General features: G+C 45.9%; 2 protein-coding genes and 1 pseudogene across 4 annotated transcripts; all 3 read left to right on the plus strand.

Annotated features, from left to right (window-relative positions):
* Positions 1 to 250: 250 nt before the first annotated feature.
* Positions 251 to 6,954, plus strand: LOC133903289 (probable ADP-ribosylation factor GTPase-activating protein AGD8). 3 transcript variants are annotated; one of them, XR_009907210.1, is made up of 10 exons: positions 302 to 534; positions 746 to 864; positions 1,941 to 2,373; positions 2,644 to 2,904; positions 3,651 to 3,773; positions 4,218 to 4,319; positions 4,393 to 4,751; positions 4,888 to 4,976; positions 5,061 to 5,283; positions 5,528 to 6,954. XR_009907210.1 is itself a non-coding variant. In XM_062344595.1 (7 exons), exons 1-7 carry the CDS (start codon positions 466 to 468, stop codon positions 4,498 to 4,500), a joined length of 1,215 nt encoding a protein of 404 aa, XP_062200579.1. In that variant the 5' UTR covers positions 251 to 465; the 3' UTR covers positions 4,501 to 4,819. The 3 variants fall into 3 exon arrangements, 1 of the variants encoding a protein (XP_062200579.1); XR_009907211.1 differs by having other exon boundaries at positions 5,144 to 5,283; XM_062344595.1 differs by lacking the exons at positions 4,888 to 4,976; positions 5,061 to 5,283; positions 5,528 to 6,954 and having other exon boundaries at positions 251 to 534; positions 4,393 to 4,819.
* A 4,213-nt stretch (positions 6,955 to 11,167) lies between these two features.
* Positions 11,168 to 13,121, plus strand: LOC133903380 (protein RGF1 INDUCIBLE TRANSCRIPTION FACTOR 1-like). Its single transcript, XM_062344735.1, has 2 exons — positions 11,168 to 11,439; positions 11,982 to 13,121. The coding sequence occupies exons 1-2, from the start codon at positions 11,380 to 11,382 to the stop codon at positions 12,681 to 12,683; spliced, it is 762 nt and encodes a 253-aa protein (XP_062200719.1). The 5' UTR covers positions 11,168 to 11,379; the 3' UTR covers positions 12,684 to 13,121.
* A 1,114-nt stretch (positions 13,122 to 14,235) lies between these two features.
* LOC133903986 (uncharacterized) lies at positions 14,236 to 20,536 on the plus strand (annotated as a pseudogene).
* Positions 20,537 to 25,521: the final 4,985 nt, after the last annotated feature.

Consider the following 25,521-nt stretch of genomic DNA (forward strand, 5'->3'; position numbering starts at 1 on the left):
TGTAAATTTAGAAACCGTGGCAACACACAGGTGCCAAAAAAATAATAATTAAATCATCTGAATGCTGCTCGGTTCAGTTGCTAACTTGCTACTATGGCATGGAAGGGAAAGGAACTGCTCTTCCATCGGTTCTAATGGGCCGAATCGCTCGCAAAACAAGCCCAACAGAGAAGGCCCAAGAGATGCGATTCAGTGGACCCCACGTGTCAGTGACCACGTCACCCCTCCCCTAGCTGAATTTCCATCGGGAGGCGCTGCCTGCCACGCAACGCAAAGGGAAGCGGAGGCGAGGGCAGCACCGTCCACCACCACCGTCTCCTCCTCCTCCTCCTCGCCTCCACCCCTTCCCTTCCATCCCCTCCCACCCGGCCACCTCCCGATCGATCCACCTGGGGTCAGGAGTTTCCAGCCCGGAGCGGCTCCGTTCGATTCGATCACGCTGCTAGGTTTGTTTGGTCTGCCGCGATGGCGACGGAGGCCTTCGCCGACAAGAACGCCGTCTTCCGCAAGCTCCGCGCCAAATCGGATAACAAGGTATGGGGCAATTGTCCCGTTCCAATCCGTTCCATTTGATTTTGTTGCGGATTCGAGGCGCCGGCCGGTCCCTTTGATCGCTTTCTCTCTCTCTCTCTCTCTCTCTCTCTCTCTCTCTCTCTCTCTCTCTCTCTCTCTCTCTCTCTCTGACTGAGTGCCGTGTGTGTGTGATTTTTTTTCTCCGTTCAATTTCCGGTGATGGTGCCCGCAGATGTGCTTCGATTGCAACGCCAAGAACCCGACGTGGGCGTCCGTCACCTACGGCGTATTCCTCTGCATCGACTGCTCCGCAGTGCACCGCAGCCTCGGCGTCCACGTCTCCTTCGTCAGGTCACTGCACCTCACCTTCTCTTCTCTTCTCTTCTCTTCTCTTCTCTTCTCACGGCCATCCACGTATGTGGGCGCGTGGCCATGGCCTCACAGGCTCAGTATATAATACTAATCTCCTGCAGTGGGTGACTGATCGATCGCGTGTGCATATGTACAACTTGGCATTATTTTTTGTATATAGATATGATTACATGGACGCGGAATCTGAATTTAGGCCTGCCCGATTAGGATTTTGTTGTATCTGTGTTTGAATTCACTGTTTTCTGTCATAGCTGCGACTCTCAGTTATGATGTCATCTTTAGTAGCAAAGTCTGCGATATGGTGTTGCATATATTTATTTATATGCTATTTATGCTGTGCATGAGGCAAGGTGTAATTTTGGTGTCAGAATCTTTTTTCTTGAGGAACTTTGACTCCTTCCATTATTTCTTACTCGGGCTCTGCAATACCAGTTTCCAACAAATTCGCATGCACACTAGTTGAACTTGCATATTATGCATTAAATTTTTGGCATGTGCCATACGCTTAGTCTGCTTAGGAGGGTTTTCTGTTTCTGTTTTATTGCCATGGCCCATGAGCATTTAGTACAATGTTTTTTGTGTCATCATTTTTTGGGGGGTGTGAGACAAGATGCACTGGAGTAATATTGTCGAATAAAGTTACGAAGTGTTGAAAATTTTCAGGGTAACATGCAATACAAATGCGCTAGTATGCTTTTCGGGATTTTGACTTAATTTGACAAATAATCCTGCAACGTGTATAGAAACTTACAATTGTTGACATCTGATTTTAAGTACATAAGTTTCGTATGAGCTCTGTCCAAGTTGGCTGAGTCTGCTTGAATGCAATTTTTCATCAGATAGATCTTACCTTTCTAGCACGGGATTTTTAACTGCCACACACTACATGAATTTATATCTGTTGTAGCCTGTTTTTGGTTCCTGCTGATCTGTACCATCTAGCATCTTATCCATTGAGATATCCAAAGATTAATGCATTTTTTCGACACTTGTACTTTACTCTCAAGCACATCAAATGACTCAACTAATATTGAAAAAATGCTGTAAATATGCAGGTCAACAAATTTGGATTCATGGACTCAAGAGCAGTTGAAAATGATGGTTTATGGAGGAAACAATCGTGCACAAGCATTCTTTAAGCAGCATGGTTGGACGGATGGTGGAAAAATTGAAGCAAAGTATACTTCAAGAGCTGCTGACTTGTACCGGCAGTTGCTTGCCAAAGAGGTTGCTAAAAGCTCCATAGAAGATGGCAACAATAGTTGGCCATCCTCCCCAGTTGCAGCTTCGCAGGCTTCAAATCAAGCTGTTGCGTTTCCAGATCTCAAGCTGACAGAGGCATTAAAAGAAAATGTAAATGAGAAGAATGAGTCTGAGATTGTTCGTTCACCTAGAGCCCCAACACATTCTTTCAAGAAGCCGATTGGTGGTGCAAAGAAGCCTGGGAATAAGACTGGTGGACTTGGTGCACGGAAGCTTACATCAAAGGTATGCTCTCTGCAGTGTACAATGGAGTGTAAACTTCATTGACTTAAGAAATCATAGCCCCAGTTTTGGTCCTTCACAGTTGTGTTCATATGATGTCAAGTCATGAGATCTGTTTCCCCTAGTTTGTTTGAAAAGTAAGAAAAAAATGACTAGCTATATTAACACTTCATTTTATTGTTTCCCACTGAACTTCAACTCCCAAGGTTTCTTCTTTTCTATCGTTAAGTAAACTGGAATTTTCGTTCTAACAAACTTCCGTATTCTTTTTAGCCAAGTGAAAGCCTCTATGAACAGAAGCCCGAAGAACCAGCTCCTGTCCTGCTACCGGTGACTGAGAGTACTACAGCTAGGAGCAAATCTCATACTTCCCGATTTGAATATGTAGAAAATGCACCTTCAGCTGGGATCAGTTCGGAAGATAACCAGATGATAGGACATGTTGCACCCCCAAAGTCTTCAAACTTCTTTGCTGAATTTGGGATGGACAATGTATATCACAAAAAATCTACGTCCAGTTCATCCAAAGTGCAGGTAATTTATGTTTTATTCAGTTGCCTTAATTTTGCAACAGTTGGTATATCTGTACATAATAAGGACTCCAAAGAGGAGCATTTAGTTCCACCATTCCACTAAATTTAAATTTTTTGTGGAAGCATTTGAAGGTTGATACACGTAATATATTTCTAGTTCTTCGAGGCATGTTCATTCCCACTCGTAAGTACACATTTGAAGCTGAATACACTATTTGACTACTCACTAGTTGGAATTTTATTCTGCATGTTGTATATCAATAGCTTTTACCTTCCAACTCAGCTGTTTGACTAACTCGCTGTTGGAATTTTAGTTCTGCATGTTGTATATCAATAGTTTTAACTTTCCAACTTAGGTATTGGCAACCATAGTCCAGAGCGTTGATGATTAATCAATGCAGCTCTAGCTAAAAAAATATCCTAACAGTTGCCTTTTATTTTGGGCATGATTCCTATGAACAAAGCCTTTGTTAAAAGACAATTGGTTGCCCGTGCAATTAAGCATGTAGATAACACATTGCGTATTCTGGCGCATCCTAATTATGTTGGTGAAAATATCAGTCCAAGTTCTTACTGATGTCATCCTGGTTTCAGTAGTTCATCTATACATAATAAATCATGTGTGTGTTCCCTCTGTAAATAATGAGCGTGGTTGCATACACAGATAGTGACATAGCCTTGCTTACATTCTTTTGTTTGAGTTTTAATTCCAAGCAGTCTGAAATATTTGGTTGCGATGATCTCCAGGTTGAGGAAAGTAGTGAAGCAAGACAGAAGTTCTCAAATGCGAAGTCTATTTCATCTTCTCAGTTTTTCAGTGATCAGGCCAGTTTCGAAAAGGAGGCTCAAGTCTCCCTCCAAAAGTTTTCTGTAAGTATATTACTGCCTCTTTGCTGTGATGTTAACATGACATACACCTTTTAAAGCTCAGGCAGTCCATTTCTTAAGGTCAGACTGGGTTAGCCTGGGTTTTTCCATGCCATTGGTTGACAATGAAAACCTCGTATATCTTTACAGTACTTTACATGTTTCTTGAGTAATTATTTATGCATTTTATCTCGAACTGAACATCTTTGAACCTTACTGCCTAAGTCCAAGCAATACTCAATTTTTGTCTGTTGTGATGCCTGGGCATTGGTTTTGATCCAGGCCTTGTATGTCCTGACCATCAACGTGCACATAGCCCCATTTTTACACAGGCGCACTATAGCCTAGTATGTTGTGGGCATGATTTGCTACCATAGAAGTTTGAAATCACTGGCTTGGTTGGTACTGTATTGGATCCTACATTCTCCTCAGTTTACCTTGTTGTAGGGCTCCTCTGCCATATCAAGTGCTGACCTATTTGGCCATCAGACGAATAATTCTAATGTTGATCTCGGTGCTTCAGATTTGATTAACCGAATTTCATTCCAGGTAACATTCTGGTAGCGTGGTTTTAATTTCCTTGATGGACTTGTGTTCACCCTTCGTCGTTTTGTCTCCGTAGGCAACTCAGGATCTGTCTTCTCTCAAGAACATGGCTGGGGAAACTGGGAAGAAGTTGACTTCTTTGGCGTCCAACATCATCACTGATCTTCAGGATCGGATCCTCTGAGTTTAGTTAATAGTGAAGTCTCCTTTACGTTTCTTCAGTGGCTGGCTTCTCCCATCAAGTGGGTGACAAACTGGCCTGCCCGGCAGATCTGTCTAGGAGCTCGTAGCATCTAAAAACTTGAAGTGAGACTTAGAGAAAAAGGAGAAAAAAGAAAACTTATCGTGAATGCTGCACTGGCTTGGCATCTGGAGCTGTAACAGAAATGTTTTTGCCCGTGATTTTATTTCTGTTTCAGAGAGGGAACTCAGATGGTACCTAAATATAGACCTTACCTTTGCTTTGTAATGACCATTTCATAACTAGGACATACATTTTCGAACTGCATGGTGGGTGCTAGCAGTGGTAGATCTTTGCAAATGTGACAGAAGAGAACATGATCATATGCAGGTATATGCCTGCATGGGTCTCAAGTAAAAGCGGGGATGCGTTATATTTTCTGAAATCGCGACAAACTACATCTTGATAGAACTCCGCTGGTAAGCAAGTACTAAAAATAGGTTGAGTAGGAGAGTCGCAAGTGCCCAAAATACATTCACAGTTTCTAATATTCTAATGTGTAGGTAGTCACTGAGTCACGACCTTTTTGGTTCATCTATCTGTCTTATATCGAATGACTATACTGCTCCGTTACACGGTTCTGCAGCAAAGGAGAGGAGAGGGAGCTGCAGCGGCGATTGCCGTCGTCACCTTCGCCTCTTCTTCCATTTTCCTGCAACAGCCCATGCTCTCCTCTTCCGCTGACCACCACCATCCTGGAAATGAAGAGATCGAGAGAGAACTACGGTAAACCTTTTGTTTCTCTCTCTTGAGCATCTGTCTTACTCTTCCCAAATATGCTAGTATTAGATTGATAAGGTAGTAATGACAAGCAGTTGCATACTGAACTGTTGCATCAGATGCTAGACCACAGCACAATTGAACAATGAATTCCCTTTTTATTTCCTTTATGCCATTCCTCCATGGCTGACTGGTGCTGCGATTTGTTTGGTTGCAGCTAGCATTTCTTGTGTTTGTTTACTTTTTGCAGGAAGGCTATGGAGTTGATGAAGATCGCTCCTGATGAAAATGAGCAGTGAAGCATGTCCTTGGTATGGACCTGCAGCATGCGCTGGCTACAGTGGAATACTGATAACACTCACTTCCTAATGATTATGCTTCATTAGGCACCAAAAAAGTATCAGTTAGGAAGTAGCACTACACCCGTTCTGTCGGGTATCTGATGAAATGTTAGAACTGTGGAAATCTGTAGGTTGAAATGCATTTTCTTCACCTTTGATTCTGGGGCAGAACGTGATAGATATATGCTGCGTTAGGACATGGAAATCTCCTCGGTTCTTTTTGGATGGATTTGTACTAACTGAGATGGCCGTGTTTTCACGCTGGAGTAATATTATTAGCTGTTGGTGGTATCAGCTTCTGAGTTGATCTTGGACCCAATCAACTGAAGCAAAAGCTGAAAGACGGAGCGTGTGATGTAGCAGCAGCAGGATGCAGGAGCAGCTGGTGGTGGTATCTCTTTTTGGTAGTGTAAGCTTCCGTGCTGAGTTGATCTTGGAATCCAAATCTTAACTGCATCCTATCCGATTCCGAAAGGAGGAGGCAATTATTGGTGGGCCATTATAAAGGCAAATGGTTTAGCTTGCATCTTCCACGAAAATCCATGGCTGTTTCGCCCAGAATGATGAGGTTAGAGAAGCTAGCTGCGGTAGGCTCCACTCACTGCTGCATTCTTCTTCTGCGAAATAGAAACTCTCATGTCTCATTCTGCTTCTGCTGTTGCTGCACGGGCTAATAAAGTTTGTCTGTGCCTCGCCATTTCTGCACCCCAGAAGATAGTTAGTCCATGACAAATTGCCATTGATCCCAAGTGCATAAAAAGCAATCTGCACCTTCTCTAACCACATGCACTTCCCGAGTTGCTGCATAGGCTAATACGTATGTCTGTGCCTCTCCATTTGTACCATGCCTGACTGGTTCGCTGATTATAGTTGAGCAGCTGACATCTTTTTTCATTCATTTGTTATTTTTCAGGAAGGCTATGGGATTAATGAAAATATCTCCTGATGCAGGTCAGCAGTCTGACTTGAGCGTGTGCTCGTTGCAGAAGAGTAGCGATCAGCTGAATAACTCTTGATGATTATGCTTAGTTGATTTGGGACCAAACATTCTAGCCTATTTACCAAGTAGTAGCATTCTGTCGTCAGGTGTCTGATGAATTGTGTGAGGGCGAGGGAGATTTTCTTTCTTTCTTTCTTTCTTTTTGCTCGCAGCAAGTCAATTGACGTGGAAATCTGGAAAAAAAGGAAGCGCGTTTCTTCAGCTTGGAGTCTAGGACAGGACAAAACCTGCGCTAAGACATGGAAATTTGTATGAACTTATTGGCAGGTCATTGGAAATTTCTGTGAACTTACAACTGCCAAAGCGTGCTTGGTGCCTGGCCGGTGCCAAAGAGTACTTCTCAGTCCTTTTTTTTTTTTTTTTGCCTTTTGGTCTCTGTAAGGTTCTTCTCATTCTCCAAATGCTCCATCGATCGGATTTGTCTTATCAGTCAGTGCCTCAAGTACCAGTGCATCCGGTAGGAATGCAGCAGGTTATAGCCCTAGCTGTCGTAATGTTCGTTTTCCCAGCAAGAGTTTCTCCAAGTTGTGTAATGAACTTGCTCGGCTACAATTCAGGTTCTTCTGCACGAGCGTTTGTTAGCATGAGATGAGAGGGCGCATCTTGTGTGACTGGACCACTGAGTACTGTAAGTGCAAAAGGTTTTGGTTTGCATCTTCTGGGAGGAAGAAGAATCACGCGCTGTTTCACCAGGAATGATCAGTTATAACTGTTGCATTGTACGAACATACCCTCTGATTCTGAAACTGTCATCCGCACACACTAGCTGCAAAAGGCGGTAGCACTCACTGATAACACAAAGCGAACGAATCACAAGTACAGGTGCCCATAAAAAGCTAACGGAAAGGAATTCTATTCCATGACGATTCCAACCTAACCAAGCGCTTGAGCCCCAGGCATTGTCCGAATTCCTATTCTTCAGAGAACCAATAATAAATAGGCAATGGCGGTCCTCTTCCTGATTACTAGTCTACTCTACCATCATCACACAAAAACCCAGCTGCCCATTGGCCAGCCCTACCTACTTAATACTAGTGGAGTATCTTTAGTTAATTAGTCACGGGTCGAGAAGAGTAGAGAGAGGCATCCATCCATCCATGGGCATGACAGCCCAACCAACGCCCAGGAACGATTCCCTCTCCCTCCCTCCCTCTCTGAGAGAGAGAGAGAGAGAGAGAGATGGATTCCCTCCTTTTTTTGCTCACGTAGATAGAGATAGATGCCCATTTCTTCTTATCCTTTCCTGGCCATCGACATAGAAATGCATGCTAAAGAGTGCTCTGTCAAGTTTCCATTGCATGATACAACCCTCATTAGCTTGTGACCTATTCTATTCTACCTGACTGATTGGTGGTGGTTAGCACAAGAAGAATTCAGCTGCGAGAGGCAACTGTTCTTCAGAAAGTCAAAAGATAATGGACTCTAAAGTCTGAGCCATTTCATTGTTTCCCAGATCATACGGCAAAGCTGGTGTTCAGCACTGCATCCAGTTTTGTATGTAAGCAGCCACCATAATATTGTACTACTAGTGTATCAGTGAAATTGCTAACCAGCTAGGTTAGTGATTAAACAAGCTGATAGTTAATTAACGGTCGCTGGAATGCAGGTTGCATCCATCGATGTAAGCCAAGCCCCAGTTTTGCCACACGAATAGATGTTGAGATATCTAAGCTGTTGCTGTGGCAGTTAGCCGTTGTTTTCTTGCTGTAATGCGCCTCATTCTTTTCACTGTTGCACTGATACATACACCGCATATCGACATTGTTTTGCTCCTTGATGTGTCAACAGCACAAGTACTATGAATAATAAGTATACATTAGCTTAGCAGCTTTTTTTAATCTCAAATACAACTAAATTCATTGAACCTCGTCTCCTTGTGCCCTCAGCAACAGGGTCTGACTATTTTCTTACCCAAAGCAACACACACACACACACACACACACACCTGAATAATAATACTAAGCACTATCACAGCTTGGGTTTTTATGGAAGATTCCAACTAAATTTCCAATTGCTAACCAGCGCCCTTACTTCTTTTTTGCCCTGTTGCCTTCAGAGATTCCAACAGCACGATGCAGCGGCACAAGGTTACAAAAATGAATGCAGTCTCATTTCCCGAAACAAAAAATAAAGAAAGAGAAAACTTTTCTTAGAAAGTACTAAACCTAATGATCACATTGTGGTGTGGCCCTGGTGAGGAAAGGAGAGACGATTTCCAGGTTAGACTGTCTTCAGATGAAACCACACATGTGAACAAAGTATTTTGTTGCTTGCCCCAGTTGGACTTGGACCCAGCAGTCGTTGCACAAGGAAGTTTATGAATCAATCACTCCCTCCTTGGCCAACTTGTTCCTAGTCAGTCAGTCAGTCAATCCTGCTCACATTTCATTTGCATGTTTGAAAAAAATTGTTCATGTTTCAGTTTCAGAACTGTGCCATTTCCTCTGTTGCGCATGAATCCAAGCGGTTAGATTGCGGCAATTGCAGCACCCCTTCGTTAAGACAATTTTTCTTCAGAGTTTTTGGTTCTTTTTTCTTTTATAATAGAACAAACGTTCATTATTACATCATGTCAGATCAAGGGTGATTTTTTCTTTTGGGTTCTGCTGATTAGTAGTGGATACAGTTTCAGAGGAAGCGGCCCGAATCATGTCCGGTCCATACGATTCCAGGCATCGTTTTCTCGTGCGGATTCCCTTCCACGCTTGGCAAATATCTTTCAAGTTGCAAATGACAGCGAGTTGTCATGGAATTCGCCTGTCAAAGTGCCCATTACTTTCCCTTCCCTTCGCGAAAGGTTGGACTTGTCAATGCACGCATCTCACCATTTCAGGTCGTTTTCAAGCGAGTGCCTATCTGTTCATCGATACACACACACATTTGAGTCGACAAGAAAATCTTTTGACTTTTGATGCACACCATCTAGTGCAAGATCGGATTACATCCATGATCCCTGATCCCTTCCCTTCCGTTGAAACCAAAATGCGACATGTCTTCGATCCACTGTGCAAGTGGCTCGCAGCAAGATTTGTAAACCACACTGATGACTGATCTGCTATCAGCAGACAAGAGTGCAGAAGTAGTACACTGACTTGATGAAATGAAACAGGTGATTCCTTTTGAAAGAAACAAAAAATGATAGGATGGATTACAAATCAAACGGTTAGTAGAGTAGTAACATATTAATAAGATTTGAAATCGTGCATGCATGCTTTGGCTGCACTGCACATTTTCCAAGCTGCAAGTAGAATCAAGAACATGTGCCTGGCCCTGCATTCCTGGGCTCCTCAGGTCCTATACTTAACTAGTACTACTACTCTAATATTCAGGTAATCAGTTGATTAACAAAGGGCTCCACTCCACTGGCCGCCCGATTGGTGATTGCTTTAACAAAGAGAGAATGGCATCTGAAAGCACAGCCGCAGATGGTAGGAGGATGAGGAATCTGACGGTCCCTCCCTCTATATGATTCAGCTCAGCACTGGTGGAATTGTAAAGTGCCTGCCTTTGAGAGGGGGAGGAGACAGAATCTTTTCAAAATTTAAACTTTGTGGTCTACCTCACACAGAGTGTGTGTTTTTTCCGGCATCTTTCTTCCATGGGAAAGAAAAACCCTGCAAAAGAGAAAAGGAACAGAAGAAAGTTTTTGTTTTCTGCCCATGAGTTGGAAACAGGTGTGATGAGGAGAGTACTATACTAACAAATATAGCAGATTAGAGAGAGGAAATAGGGAGCAAAGCTGTATTGTCAGTGGTTGCATTATCAGTAGAGGAGAGGTAGGAAAGGAAGAGGGAAATGATCGATGTTTTCTTAATGAATTTGTGCGAGAGAGAGAGAGAGAGAGAGAGAGAGAGAGAGTTGGAATTAATTATCAAACAAACAAAGACCATATGAACAGTTGGAGACAAAGCAGCAGGAGGTATCTATCAGCTGGAATTCAGGATTTAATTAAAAACAAAACAAAAGCTAGCTAATCTACTTGAACACGAGAAAACAGCACAGAGAAGATAACTAAACGGAAAACATGTATGGTGCGTTGAGTGCTACAATTAGCAGCAGGAAGAAAAGAAGATTCGGCAGTCAGCTAATTTGACCATGAAGAAGATGTCTACTCCAGTTGATGACTATGAGCAGTGACTGACCTTGAGCACAGAGAGTGATGTAGTATGACGATGTTGCGAGCAACTACAACTTGAGGCGCAAGTCAGTCTCGGTCTAAGGTCTACCCAACAGGCCGGTTCCAGTTGAAACCCGAGGCATCTGAAAAGGTAGTTGGCAGAGGAAAGAAAGCAAGCACAAGGCTGCAGAGCAGAAATGAATATTACTCGTAGTAACAAGGCCTACTAACAGGGGATGGCTCCTTGCAAATAACGCATCTGCAGATCTGCTGGCTGCTGCCGATTCGAGTACGATTTCGATTTCGAATTAGTTGTTTGTTTATGCTCCAAACACAAACAGGAGGAGGATAAGAACGGCGGCTTGACTTCTCCTTCCTTGTCCTGCTGCAGCCGCCAGTATTCTCCTCTCCGTCCGCGTGTGCATATAAGCCCATTCGATAGCCCCCTTTGCTTGCTTCGCCTGCCCTCACATTTCCTTCCTTCCTTCCCTCGCCGCCTCCACGCGCACCAGAAACCGCCGCTCTCTCTCTCTCTCCCCCTGCCTCTCTCGCAACTAGTCTTTCTTTGCGTGCCCAGAGGAAGAAGGAAGAAGACGAACAAGGTCGTCTTGGGCTCTTGGAAGCTGCGTCAGGGCCTCAGGGAGATGGCCATCGACCACGAGTCCCCCTTCAAGGAGCTCCGCCTCAAGAACCGCAGGATCATGGTGAGCACACCACTCATCCCTTCCTTCTCCTAATCTTCTGCAGTCCTGCCTGCCGTTCTCGAGACGTTCTGCTCTGCTTCATCATCGGTTTCGTTTTCTCCCTGCACCCTGGATGTCTTCTTGTCGATCAAGAAACGGTTTCTTGGTTCTTCAGCTTCTGCTTTCTGTTACTGACTGCCCTGTTGTATTGGACGGATCGGTATTCATTGGGGATGAATGAAGCTGCATCTAGGCAATGGCGATGCAAAAAAAAAAAATTATATTTTTTCTCTTGATTATTTCGCTCGCCCCTTTTCTTTGTTCTCCGCATTGTTTTAGATGAAAATTTGGTTGTGGTTGCATTGGAATCAATCCTTTTTGTGCCTCTTTCATTGGGGTTTCCGTCCGCAATCAAACAAAGTGTGTGGCGATGATTACAAGGAGAGGAATTTTCTTCTAATGCGCAATCTTTGAACCTTCCTTCACTGCAATGCAAAGGCTTGGCCTTTGAGCAAGCTAGTGACAGCTGACCAATCTGTCTTGTCTGTGTTGTGTCCGTGCAGGGAGGCGGCGGCCCTGAGCCGGAGGAGGAGGCCGCCTCGGCCGCGGCGGCCGTGCACGGGGAGCAGTGGCCGCGCTGGCTGGGCTCGCTGCTGTCCGCGCGCTTTTTCGCGCATTGCAAGACCCACGCCGACTCGCACCGCAGCGGGGAGTGCAACATGTTCTGCCTCGACTGCAGCGCCGCCGCCCCGGGCGCCGCCGGAGCCGGCGCGCTCTGCTCCCTGTGCCTCGCGCACGGCCACCGCGACCACCAAACCATCCAGATCCGGCGCTCCTCGTACCACGACGTCATCCGGGTGTCGGACATCCAGCGGTTCATGGACATCGCCGGCGTGCAGACGTACGTCATCAACGGTGCGCGCGTCGTCTTCCTCAACGAGCGGCCCCAGCAGCAGAAGCCCGGCGGCGGCGGCGGCAAGGCCGCATCCGCCTCCGCCAACCTATGCGAGGTCTGCGCCCGCAGCCTCCTCGACAACTTCCGCTTCTGCTCCCTCGGATGCAAGGTCGTAGGCTGCTCCCCCGACGCCGCCAAGGCCAGGAACAGGCTCATCCGGTCCTCCGACGGCTCCACCTCCTCCTCTTCCCTGCGCAATGCCGACAAGAAGCAGAGCTTCACGCCGCCCACGCCTCCGACCCTGCCGGCGAAGCGGCGCAAGGGCATCCCGCACCGCGCGCCATTCGGCAGCCTCATCGTCGAGTACTAGCTCACCTGCCATCCTCAGGGCTGCATTCGCATTACCCAGCGCAGTAAAGTAAAAGTACACTCTTCAACCAACGAACGCACAGTGAGTCAGTCAGTGAATCCATGCACGAATCCATCCGCCATTACTGATTACTGCAATGGGATGGTGGCAAAGGAGGGAGCCACCACTTCGATGGCCGCCTTCCTTTGCCATGGCACTTCGGTTGGTGGTGCTTCTCGAGGTGGATCCATTTGCTTGCTTGCTTTGCTTTTCACAAAGGAAGAGAGAAAGAAAGGAGGGTGCTTTCTAGACAATTACTTACTATGTCCGTCAATCAAACTAGCTTTCCATTGAGAGTTAATTACTGTTGTTAGGACAGAAGATATATATTTCTGATAGAAATATATGTACATGTTTAGTCCTGTTCTGCTTCATATCATCATATTATAGCTTTTGTGATGCCTTTTCTTTTCTTAGATGTCTTGAGAACGTATGAGCAGAAGAAGAATTGCAGGTGGTAGTAGGGATGGCAATGGGCACATTTTACTCATATGTTTGCGGGTAAAAACCATAATCGACGCGGGTTTGGTTTCAAATTTTTACCCGTGGGTATGTGTGCGGGTTTGAAGTTGAACTCAACGGGTATGAAGAGACGGGTATGATATCGGTTTACTCGTGCCCGCTTCACCCGTTACCCGCTTTACATATACTTTATTGATATTTGTTCGTATGATTAGACTTGTTGTGTTGTTGAACAATCTTCGTTTATATTGCACTAAGTATGATTGAATTGTGAAACAATATGTTGTATGTGTGTATTATGTGATAAGGTACCTATGAGATATTTGTTCATTATCTTAGTTAAGATGCATATTTAAATTATTACATATTTGATATTATGTTTAATGCTTGTTTGCTATATTTGCGGTTATACAGGCGTGCCCACGGGTATGTGATACCTGCGGGTGGCGGGCATGGGTTTCACTTTTTACCCGTGGCGGGTAATAGGTGCGGGTATGAGTTTGAGAATTAGCTCACAGGTACGGGTTTGTATAGCTTCTACCTGTAGGTATTGTACCCGTTGTCATCCCTAGGTGGTAGTCAGTATCCAGTCATAATAAGCAATTTGGAGGTGTGATTAAGGGGTTGTTTGGTAGAGCTCTTCCTGATTCAAATTCTTTGCGGAGAGTAATTCTCTAGGAGAAGTGATTCTGTTGCTGAAAGTGATTCTCTAGAATAAACTATATGGAGGAAGTGATTCTGTGTGGGAAGTGAATCAGGGGAAGCTGCCTTTTCAAGCTCTCCAGCTTTTAGTTTATTTTAGAGAATCACTCCCACGGATTCCACTCAGGGAGCTAAAAGCTGAAAGCTACTGTTTGGCAGAGCTCCCTCTGATTCTAGTCGGGAAGCTGCTGTGGGAGCTCTGCCAAACAGACCATAAGCAGTTCTGCTTCCTTGCATTTTCTTCAGATGTCTTGTGCTACTTACTAGTAGTTACAAGAATCTAAGTTCATCTGTAAATATGCATACCTGAATGAGGAGATAAATCCTGAACATGTTGCGATGTGTGTCCATGGAAAATGTGGTTTGCTCTTCAGCTTGTGAGCAACATCAGGTGGTTCTGCATTTGCAACATCAGGTATTCAGTCAGGTCAGATACAGGCATTCATAGTATCAGCAAGCAAATGCCGTGACGCAGTATGAATGTGGCTGCATCGCTATGTATGATTAAACAGATTGATTATACAAACAATACTGCTCTTTTTCTTTTAATCCTGGATTGATTGAATTAAGTACCCGTGACATGATATTGATATCTGCTTTGTCAGTGACGGCGTTGATCAATGAAGCCGATTGATTGGGTGCCCCCCCCCCCCCTCCTTTCTCTCGGTTGTAATGCTGCCAATTACCATCTCCATTTGGGAGCGAGTGGCATCTTTTATCAAGGAGAAGGTCGAGCGGTTTGTTCATTTCTGCTGCTCTGTTACCCCATCCCATCCATGGACAGGTGATCCAAAATTGCTTTAGCCCACATGGATATGAGCTTTTATGGGTTGTTTCTTCTAGTCCGATGGATATGTAGGAGAGGATTACATTGTAGACATAACTTTATATCTTACACAAACGAGGAATCGAACATTTTAGCCACATGTATTGCATCGAAAATTGCATGAAAGAGATTAGAAGTTTTGTCACTAGATTAGTCATATATTGAAGTATTCCCAGAGGAGTAGTCACTTGACTATCGTGGTGAAGCAAGCCAGAGAAGTTGATTAGAGTCCGTAGCCCTGCAAACCATACTTTATTGGTCATATAGTAATTTTGTTGTGGTTCAAAATTCAAATATATTTTTCACCCTCCATAGGAGTATCTCTTTACCGTGCAATGTCAATAGAACTGCCATGCGGCAAATCCTTGGTTTTCTTGAACCGACCGAGCAGGGTCATGCGGATAGACGCACGCGACCCAGAGTGCACGTAGTAGGCAAACGTGATTTGTGTGCAACCCCACACACGTGGGACTAAAGATGGCAACGGGTATGAATTACCTGTGTGCCCGCGGGTAAGAAACCCGACGGGTGCGGGTTCGAACGCAGGTACAGATACGGATTTGATCTTAAACCCGATAGGCAAAAGGTCGCAGGCAAGAAAAAAGCATATCTGTACCCGTGAACCTGTAAACCCGCTTTAATCACCTTACATGTAGGTTCAAGTCATCACTAGGTATATAAACTAGGAGCTTAGGTATATAAATCGACCCCAATTACCCACAAACCCGTGTTGTGGGCGGGTATACGGACGCGCGTACGGGTACAAGATGCCCACGGGTAGTATTTCTTACCCGTGGCGGGTAGCAGGCGCGGGTGTGGGCACGGGTATAAGCTCGCGGGTACGGGTCTGAGCAACCTCTATCCGCGGGTATTTTACCCGTTGCCATCTTTACGTGGGACCTGGTAACTACTAGTCATTTTCTTCGTGTGGTGTGGTTGGGATGTCAACGTGTCACTTGCCCATTGGTCCCGGGTTGCTCGTGTGGGCTGGGCTTCCCTTCCCATTAGCCGCCGCCTTCCGTTGACCCACCACCGGACGACGTCCCTTCAGAAAACTGTTTGTGCGTGGGCTGGAGCTGGGCCGTGCGATCGGATTTGGACGGCCTGGATGCCGGTTGGGTGACGTCATCTGGTGCATGGAGTGGAGGCTCGTGGCGCCTGGATGGTGACGTTGGGTGTTTGGGGTCGGTGTTGGTGATCTGGCAGGAGATGGATCTTTCTAGAATGAGGTAGCAGAGGGAAAACGCTACGGGACCCTACTAATAGACCTGTTCAAAATTCGGGCTGGGTCGGGCTTCGAGCAAGGTTTGGAAAACCTGACAGAAAACTAAAAGCCTGAGCTCGACGTTGGGTCGTATTTCTGGGCCCGAGCCTGGCACGACAATAGGGTTTTTTGGGTTTTCCCAGGCTTTTTCGGGTTTCGGGCCGATTTTTGAAGCTCGAGCCCAGCCCAGAAAAACCCTGCGGGCTGGGAAGTTAAGCCCGAGCCCGTCCCACATGCTGGTCGGGTCGGGCGGGCTTTTTTCGGCCAGGTCGTGTCGCTAGGCGGGGTTGCCTATGATCAGGTTTACCTACTAATCAGCACGCGCATTAGCAGGGCCACTCGCGCACGAATTCGGACAGGTCGCGCACGAATTCGGACAGGAAACGACAAACACGCGCACGAGGTCGCCCTCCATGTGAGCATGCCCAGATGCGGCAAGGTGGCTGTGTTGGAATCGGTTTCGGTCAGGTGTTGCTACAGAACCGAATAAAAGAAAGGGAAAACTTGTTATCTTAATAAACTTTTCAAGATAACTTTGTCAATAAAAGGTTTTAAGTCTTACATAAAAATGTTTTCTAGAAAACTTGTTCACACAAGTTGTACTGTGAATTTTTTTTCCAAAAATATAATAAAAAAGATTTAAGCAATAACTTATTAGAAGAAAGGTATCCAACAAATTTTTCAAAAAAGGTTTTCCAAAAAAAGATGATCAAGCTTTTCTTAAAAAAATGAACATGTAACTTTTTTTAGATAACTTTAGCAACGAAAGTTTTTAACATAACTCTTACAGATAAGTTTATAATGAATCTATAGCTTGTTGATAAATTTTTGTAACAAAAGCTTTCGATAGCTAACATTTTGAGACTTACATAGAAATATTTCCTTAAAAAACTGGTGGAAAACAGTAACAGGAGGGAGGAAGGGAAACGAATCTTAGTGGGCCCGCCCTATCTGGCCTCTCCGTGACGGCAACTCGGAAACGAACGAAAAAAGAATCGTGGGCCGAACCGCTGCCATTTAAATTCTCTTTTTCCTTTTTCCCCTCCTTTTTCTTTAGTCAGCTCAGCCCAACAGGCCCTCGGCCTTTTCCCACTCCGTCAACCCAGCAACTCGCGCAGCAGCCCAGCGAGCTCGCCATCCATCACCCGCGCCGCTGACCGCCCTAGCAGCTCTCGCCCGACCGCCTGATCGCCAGAAGCGGGCGCGCTCAGAAAAGGATTTTCGCGTCGCTGCGTGTTAGGGTTCACCCTCTTCCGTTCATCTCTCTCTTTCGTGGCTTTTCTCTCCTGGCGGCGACGACTGGGCGAGCGGCGACGCCCTTTCCGGTTCTTCGTAGGGCCCCGAGCATCCACGAGGTAAGCACGCCCCTTCCCTTTCTTTCCTGCTGTGCGAAACCGAGCCCAAACCCTAATGTAAGCTGTTTTTTTTTTTTTTTTTTTTTGCGGCAGCAAAAGGGGTTTTCCTTCCTGTTTCGGTGTTTGTATTCGATCTCTCCCTGAACCAAGGTATGGATCCAAATGTGCTCTTTGTTACGTCAAATGGCTTGGTTGTGAAGGTGGATTGGTGTTCCTTCTTGGTAGATCTAGTACTTACGTGTGTTGATTCATTGAAAACTGGTAGATCTGAACATGTATAATGCTTTTGAATTCTTTTTGCTTTTTACTCGAGTTGTTTCAGGGTAGCAAATTAGCACGAATTTTTCTGTTAGGATCTGAACATGCACATACATGTGCCGAACCATACATTGTTCTTTTCATCCAAATTTTTGATACATGATTGCACTCCCTTGGGTCTTGTAGATGGACAAAAGGAAGCTTAAAAAGAGAAAATTATTGCTGCTCGTTATTGCTGCTGCATATGTGGCTTCTTGTATGGCGGTTTTGTTTGTTCGATCTAGATGAAGTAATAGAAGAGAACCAATTACCTAAAAATTATGTGACAAAAAGACTTAGAACATAAAAATTCCATTGCAACAATAGATGGAGGTAACGTCACCATCTCCAGGGAGGTTATTACAATAGCTGGTTCCATTCATCCTACTAAACATGATCTTGTATGAGCTTGTACCAACCCATACAACCAACCAAACAAAACATGTATCATTGCAACCAAACATCCTGCTTGTACCATCCCATCCAGAATCATCCCATACAGGTGAACCATCCCATACATGTTCAACTTCATTCAAGCAACCAAACAGGGAGTTTGTGCTCAAATATATATATATAATCTGACCCAAATACAAGTATATACATGTATTACACCTACTAACTTTGTTTTTTTTTGGCAAAAATTACCAACTAACTTTGATTTTTTTTTTTTTTTTTTGCAAAAATTATTGGGTGTACATATGTACACCCATGTCCTATACTGGGTCCGCCCCTGGAACAAGGGTTTGCCATCAGTAAATCAACCACAGATATTTAGGACCCTGTTATTCTCTTGGGGAGGATGGAGGCACTCCACTTAATTTCTCCACCTGATCTTAGTATTCTGAACTCCTTATCTTCCTCCAGGTTCAACCAAGGAGATCAGGGAGTCCACCTTCTGTTCAGCCTGCTTCACATTTGCTGGCATTTCGATCTGAAACGTCTCTACTTCTCTTAAGGAAAGCACATAAAGACAAAACCCTTGGAGTTGTTTGCCGGAGGGTATGTTCTTTGAACACTATTTTTTTTTCCTTTTTGGTTATATACTTTTTCCTCATGGAGGATTTCCCAAATAGTTGATTCTTTTTAACTTAGGCATCAAACCTATTGCAAAAACTGAAAAACTTATTCTCTTCCTTCACTGTGCAGATAAACGTGGCTTGTGGATTGGGAGGGTCACAATTAATAAGAGACGATCTCAAAGATGTTGGAAGAATAGAAGGGCATGGCGAACCAGCTACCTGAAGATGTGCTCGCCAACATCCTGCGACATCTTGCGCCACACTGCCTCGCCACATCCCGCTGTGTCTGCAAGCCCTGGCGCACAATAATTGATGCCTGCCGCCTGCTGCGTGCGGAACTCCTCCCGCTCTCAGTGGGTGGCATCTTCATCAACTTCCACGACCTAGTCTTGTCGGAATTCTTCTCCCGCCCCTCAACAGGCCCAACAATATGCGACAACCTCGACTATTTGCCATGCAGAGATAAGTTTAGGGACCACTGCAATGGGCTCCTCTTGCTTTATAACTATGTGGTTAACCCGGTCACGCGACAGTGGGTGCAATTGCCCCCACTCCCAAGCCCACGTATGGGGGGGTACCAAAAAATTTGCTGACAATGCGTACCTAGTCTTCGACCCCACATTGTCGCCACACTATGAGGTATTTCTAATTCCTCGTCCTCATTTCGTGTACAACTGGTTCAATTCCAATGTCGAATTAGACCCTGCAATAGAGGAATTAGAGTGGCCACCATCGCCATGCGTACTGCATGTGTTCTCGTCAAGGACGAAGGAATGGGAGGAGAGGTCATTTGTTCGAGAAGGGGAGGCTGCGGGGACTGTGTCTGATATGCGATTGGACTGGTCAGGTGGCCATCACAATGCTGTCTACTGGCGGGGAGCACTTTACGTCCATTGCCAAACCAACTTTGTTATGAGGTAGCTACTGACTCCATAAGTAGAATCATTTAGTTTATGTACCTCTCCCTTCATGAAAAGATTGTTCAATGTTATCGTTTATTAATATTTCTCAGTTATTTGATTCTTGCAGAATATCATTGTCAGATGGCAAGTACCAAGTAATTAAACCACCGGTAGATATTGAACTGTTCCGATGTCCTCATCTTTATCTGGGAAGATCAGAGAAGGGAGTGTACTGTGCATTAAATATGCGGGTTTATATTCTAAATGAATCGAAAGGCAAAATGGAATGGGTGTGCAAGAGTATTATTGGACTCAGCCATCAGCAAATTGATAGACCCGGACCTTGGACCTTACAAGATATTAACTATCATGAATCACACAATGAGTACGAAGATGGTAACGATGAAGCAATAGTGGAACAAAAATTTGAATGGGACTCCGACAATGATAGTGTTATTGACACCGAAGGTAGGGACAAATGTCACTTTAGTTATGGCCGTTATTTTACTTTCCTTGGATTTCATCCTTACAAGGAGGTTGTCTTCTTGAGTGACACATTGAGTCGAGGATTGGCCTACCACTTAAATAGCTCAAAGGTTCAAGACTTGGGCAACCTCCGCCCAACACATTATGGAACAGAGATGGGTATCCAGCCATTCATAGAAGCATCTTTTCCATACACACCTTGGATGGGAGAGTTTCCAGAAGGCAATTAGTTTAGAAGTTCATCATGAAGATTACGAAGGCATGTATTCAGGACAGGCCGTGAAGTACATTTTAGAGCTAATACCAGCGAGGTTCCCAAGTTCTTAGTCAAATGTATCCGCCGGTAGAAAATTATTTAAGGTAAGATGCCATCGATCGTTATTAAACCAACAGCAACATTCAATGAGAAATCATTAGATGGCACAGATTACAGAACATGGGACTCTGTTGATTCATATGTGAGTTATGTAATAGCAATAAAAGGGCCGTTTTTGCTCGATATTTCCTGGAAATCGGTGTAAGTTTACATAAGACACTATAGCTTTTCATGGTAGCTAAAACAGGATGCAATTGTTATACATGCATCTTATAGTTCATAATGGTAAGGCCATAAAAGGTGCGCAATGTGATATATATACACACACACACATTGCATCCCTCTGATCCGGCTGTCCATCCGATCCGACCATCCGTCCAACCTTTCAAGGACGATCCACCAGCGCACAACTGAAACACACACCCCTTGGAAGGCCAGGGGAAATTGAGATTGTTGTCGAGGGAGGAGGGTGACCCAGAGCCACAATGGAGCCGTTCACGCGAACAACGCTTTGGCGACTCCACATGCCATGCCAATCCACCAACAATCCCCAAATCCAATCCAAATCCCCATCTTCCTCCCCTTCACTCCAACAGATCCACTCGCCCGTGCCCTCCAGATCCTTCTACGGCCACCAGTCTTGCAGAGCATAGCCAGATCAGGTGTCTCAAGCGCCCGAGCAGAATGCAAGCGGCAACCCATAGGCTGGTATGCCAAATCCGTCGGAGAGCGGTCAACTCGAAGCTGCTGGTGCCGGATTCACCTCATATGGCGCCCCCTTCGACACCGAGCAGAGGCCAAGGAGTGAGCAGACCGGAAGGTAGAGCTACGCGGAGGCAGTAAAGAGCCGGATCTAGCAGCAGCCGATCCTCTCCCAGTCCACCGCTCAGCAAATCATTCGCCGCATTCAAGTCAAGATCCAAGAGTCTTCAATGATAGAGGTAAGACAGTGCCAACCTCCCCTCCCTCTAGTCCAGTCAATGGTGACAGAGAGCCGATGCACCAGGCAAAGATTGCAGTGAATCTGAAGGTCAGGGGAAAGATCGCAGCTACCAGCATTAACAATAGCTCCTTGAGCCCAACGCGACTGGTAGCCCTGCCGGGAACCTTCAATTCGCCATGGGAACCTGCACGCCACAAAGAACATCGCTGTCCTTCTCCTGCAAGCTATGAGCCCCCAAGGCACCACCACAGCGAACAGTCTTGCCATGTCCAGTCCTCAGCTCAGCGCATTCGGTATGGAAGCAGCGATAGCACAAGGAATCAACAGAACGCCTGCACCAAGCACCAGAGGCACCTACCAGCTCACAGCACCACCTCAGTCATAATTGTCCCATTTGCAGAAATCTCCACCACGGCGGAACGCAAAGCTCTAACACGATCAGTAAATGAGGTCGAATGGAGCACAGTTAAGCCAAGATTTTGGTGGAGAAGGGACAGAGTGCATCCAAAACTGGCAACAACCCATGGCACGCCATGGACGACACAGAGCAAGCCGAGACCTGAAGCCTATTTAAGAAGAACAAAGGGGAAATGCCTGAACTGCCTTGCTCCATACCACAGAGTAGCAGTGTCGAGATCCTACAAGATGTTGGCGCTGCAATAGATTTGGCCACCGCTCCACTGAATGCAAGCAGAGAGCTCCCACCCACAACCAAGTCTACTTGCAACCCATCTCAACCCACAATCCCCGCTCGGCTCACCCTCACTCCAACTCCTACACCAAGCCTGCACTTGAGTCGATGGTCAGTTTCCTCGGTGACCCAGCCGCACGCCTGGTAGAAGATTTTGCTACAGTATCATCGACATGGGATGTCGAGCACCGTCGGGAGCACCTGGCCAGCAAAGCGGCTGTCTGTTGGCTCGCAAGCAACCGACCCGACACAGAGACTTACATCCTAGCCAATGCCCTCTCTCAAGAGTTTGGAGTGAGGGTTCATGAATGTTAGGTGGTGAAGCATCATCCAGAAGATTGGCTCATCATTTTCAACAGTCAGCTCATCAGAGATGAGGTTGTCCGCACCAACCACTTGCCATACCACGGTCGCGACTTCAGATTTGCAGCATGGAGCGAGACGAGGTATGCAGAATCCATAGCTTTTGATTTTCATGTTCGTCTTAGGATTGAAGGACTGCCGTCGCACGCCTGGTTCGAGGAGGTGGTGGCGCTTGTGATCGGCCGGCGATGCGCCATCCACTATGTCGAAGAACAATCAAGGCGCCGAGAGAGGACAAGAACATATGATCTGTGGGCCTGGTGCAGCAATCCAAGCGAGGTCCCAAAGATCATATGGCTCCCCATCACTGATGCAGGCTGCGAGCTCCCGTTGACATCCATTCCTCTGCCCATGGTGGAGATCCACTACGACCAGCCTACGGATGTCAAAAAGGGGGCAGACGTACATATTATTTATCCATCAAGAGGTGATTCAAGATCTTGCCTTTCTTTCTGATAATCCCCCAGATCACCGTCACAGCAACAGGCGCTGGGAGCACATCCTTGACTGGCAGTATGGCGAAACTGATGGAGGAGTGCAACCAAACCATGTTCCACCGACCAGGAGCTGCCGCCACGGGGGTGGCGGCCACCGGGACCAAGACGGTGACCTAGATGAAGACCACAGCAGGCGGGGTACACGACGGAACCATAGTCATTCCCTCTGGGCATGCCTCGCGTGCCCCTGCCACGACACACGAGACTTCGTGCGCGGGTGGGATCTAAGCACCCACTACGACCGTCGCCGCGTAAGGCTCTGTCACACCGCCACGCAGCCTGGTGCTCTGAAGCAGGCGCACTACTAGTAAGAAAAAGTGGCGACCGAAGGTGACTTCTGCTTCCCCACTAGTCACAGTACTTGGTAAGTGGTAGAACCACCAATCTCGATTCAGCACTGATGCTGACGATGCGAACCACATCCTGCCTAGAGATGAGCTACCAAATACCGAGTATATTTGTAGACTCTGATCCCATGCTTTCTGAGATTGGCTCTGACCTCTTCATAGCAGGGGAACGTGAGAAGACACCCACACTAACAAGCCCAATGACGGCGTTGCCAGTGTATTCTCCAACACCGGCGACCATACAGTTGAATCCTGACAGCGACCTTCATCAGCCAGCTCTGACAAGCCCGATGGCAATGCCGGTGGTCACACAGTTGAACACTGGTGCTGGTATCGATGGGGAGATCCCAGTAGAAGAAGGGCTGTCTACTCAAGATGTTTCAGGCGACGACGAACACGCGCAGGTAACTGATGTGCAAGTGTTCATTGCCTCAGTCACCAACCCCATCGAAACATCCATAATGCAGTGCACGCCGATGATTAACACACCTGTGCCATCTCAAAATGAGCCAATCTCCGCTTGCACGCCTAGAAGAAGTGATAGACTAGCTAAGAAATCAACCCCTGGCAAAGATCCAATGCAAATGGCACAAGATGTTCTAGAAAAAAGACCGGGGCCTCTGTCGCCCTCTACAAGCTATGATTCTGATATGATTAAGTGTTATGTGCAGTGTTTCGCACAGTCGGGCCATAGAACTGATCAAGGCCCTGGTGGACAATGGAAAATAGTAGTAGAAGAAGGGTGGTCGAAACAGGATTACGCCGACGCCAACCCAGGGGGCGAGTCCACCTCATAGTGAAAGAGGCACCACATCCAGTTCCTCGTCGTCTGTCTTTGCATGATGTACCTCCTCCAAGACATCTCCAGCATTAGAAGGCCTCTAGCCCCTCCAGTTTCTTTTGCTCCAATTCAGACTGTCGTCCCTGTGTCTTAAGTTTGTATGCCTCAGGTTGTATTTTGTCTGCTAAGTCTGCTTCCATCGAGGTACAATCTAGCCTCCTTGCAACAACAAAACTTGCTGATGATCCGCTACCAGATCTACATGTAATCGAACGGGTGTTTAGGGTGGCACCTATCTGTGTTCATTCCACCTACAGAATGCAATGCTCTGTTGTTCGATCCTTTAATCATGTAATAGCACCACTGTAACATCATATGCTGGAATGTACGAGGATTGAATGCCCAGGCCAAATGAGCAACTGTCAGAATCCTTATACATTCTTATGGGGACACAATAGTATGTTTGCAAGAAACAAAAATTCAGTCTTGGACCTCCCAATTCCTACTGGAGGCCATGGGACCGGATTTTATCGACAATTATGCAGAACTCCCATCAATTGGCGCCAATGGAGGTATTCTTATCGCTTGCAACAGAAATTTCTTTTCTCTATCTGAACCGCAGCTCTCTCAACACACTATTTCAGTGATGATCACCATGTTAGCTGATTGGTCTTTGACATCAGTCTATGACCCGCAAGGGGATAATGAAAAATTGCCTTCATTTAGGAAGTCAGGAAGCTGAAGCCAGTGATGAAGCAGGAATGGCTACTATCTGGGGATTTTAACCTCATCTCTAGTGTGGCTTATAAAAACAACTCTCAGCTTAACCTCCCAATGATGCGGTGTTTCAAAAGAGCGATCAACGACCTGGCGCTAAAGGATCTTAAATTACATGGTCGACGTTTCACCTAGAGCAATGAGCAGAACAAACCCACCCTAACAAGAATAGATCGTCTCCTAGAGACACCTGAATGGGATCTACTCTTTTCGGCATCCTATCTACAGGCTTTATCTTCAGGAGAGTCTGATCACGCACCGCTTTTTCTAACAGGTGAAGCAATGAAGCCGGCCAGCACTTCGTTCCGTTTCGAATCATTTTGGGCCTCCATGCCATGAGTCATGGACACCGTTAAAACGGCATGGTCACAGCTGGTCCTTGTCTCAAATGCAATTATGCTCTTCCACGTCAAGCTAAATAGAACGGCGAAAGCTATAAAAATTTGGAAAAAGTAAAATATAGGAGACATCAAGCTCCACATGGCAATAGCTCGCAAGGTGATTTTCTTGCTTGACGCGGCACAAGATTTTAGAGTTCTGTCCCTGGACGAGCTGGACCTCAAAAAACATCTGAGATACAGATTGCAGGCACTAGCGGTGCTGGAGCGAATGAGAGCCAAACAGCACTCAAGATGCGTCCACATAAAAAAGACAGACGCAAACACAAAGTTTTTTCACATGAAAGCTAATGGTAGGAGGCGGCAAAAATTTATTCAGACGCTGCAAACAGATGAGGGACTGGTCTCTTTACACCATGACAAGGAAGCAATA

Source organism: Phragmites australis, chromosome 21 (genome assembly GCF_958298935.1).
Source record: "Phragmites australis chromosome 21, lpPhrAust1.1, whole genome shotgun sequence".
Lineage (NCBI taxonomy): Eukaryota > Viridiplantae > Streptophyta > Magnoliopsida > Poales > Poaceae > Phragmites > Phragmites australis.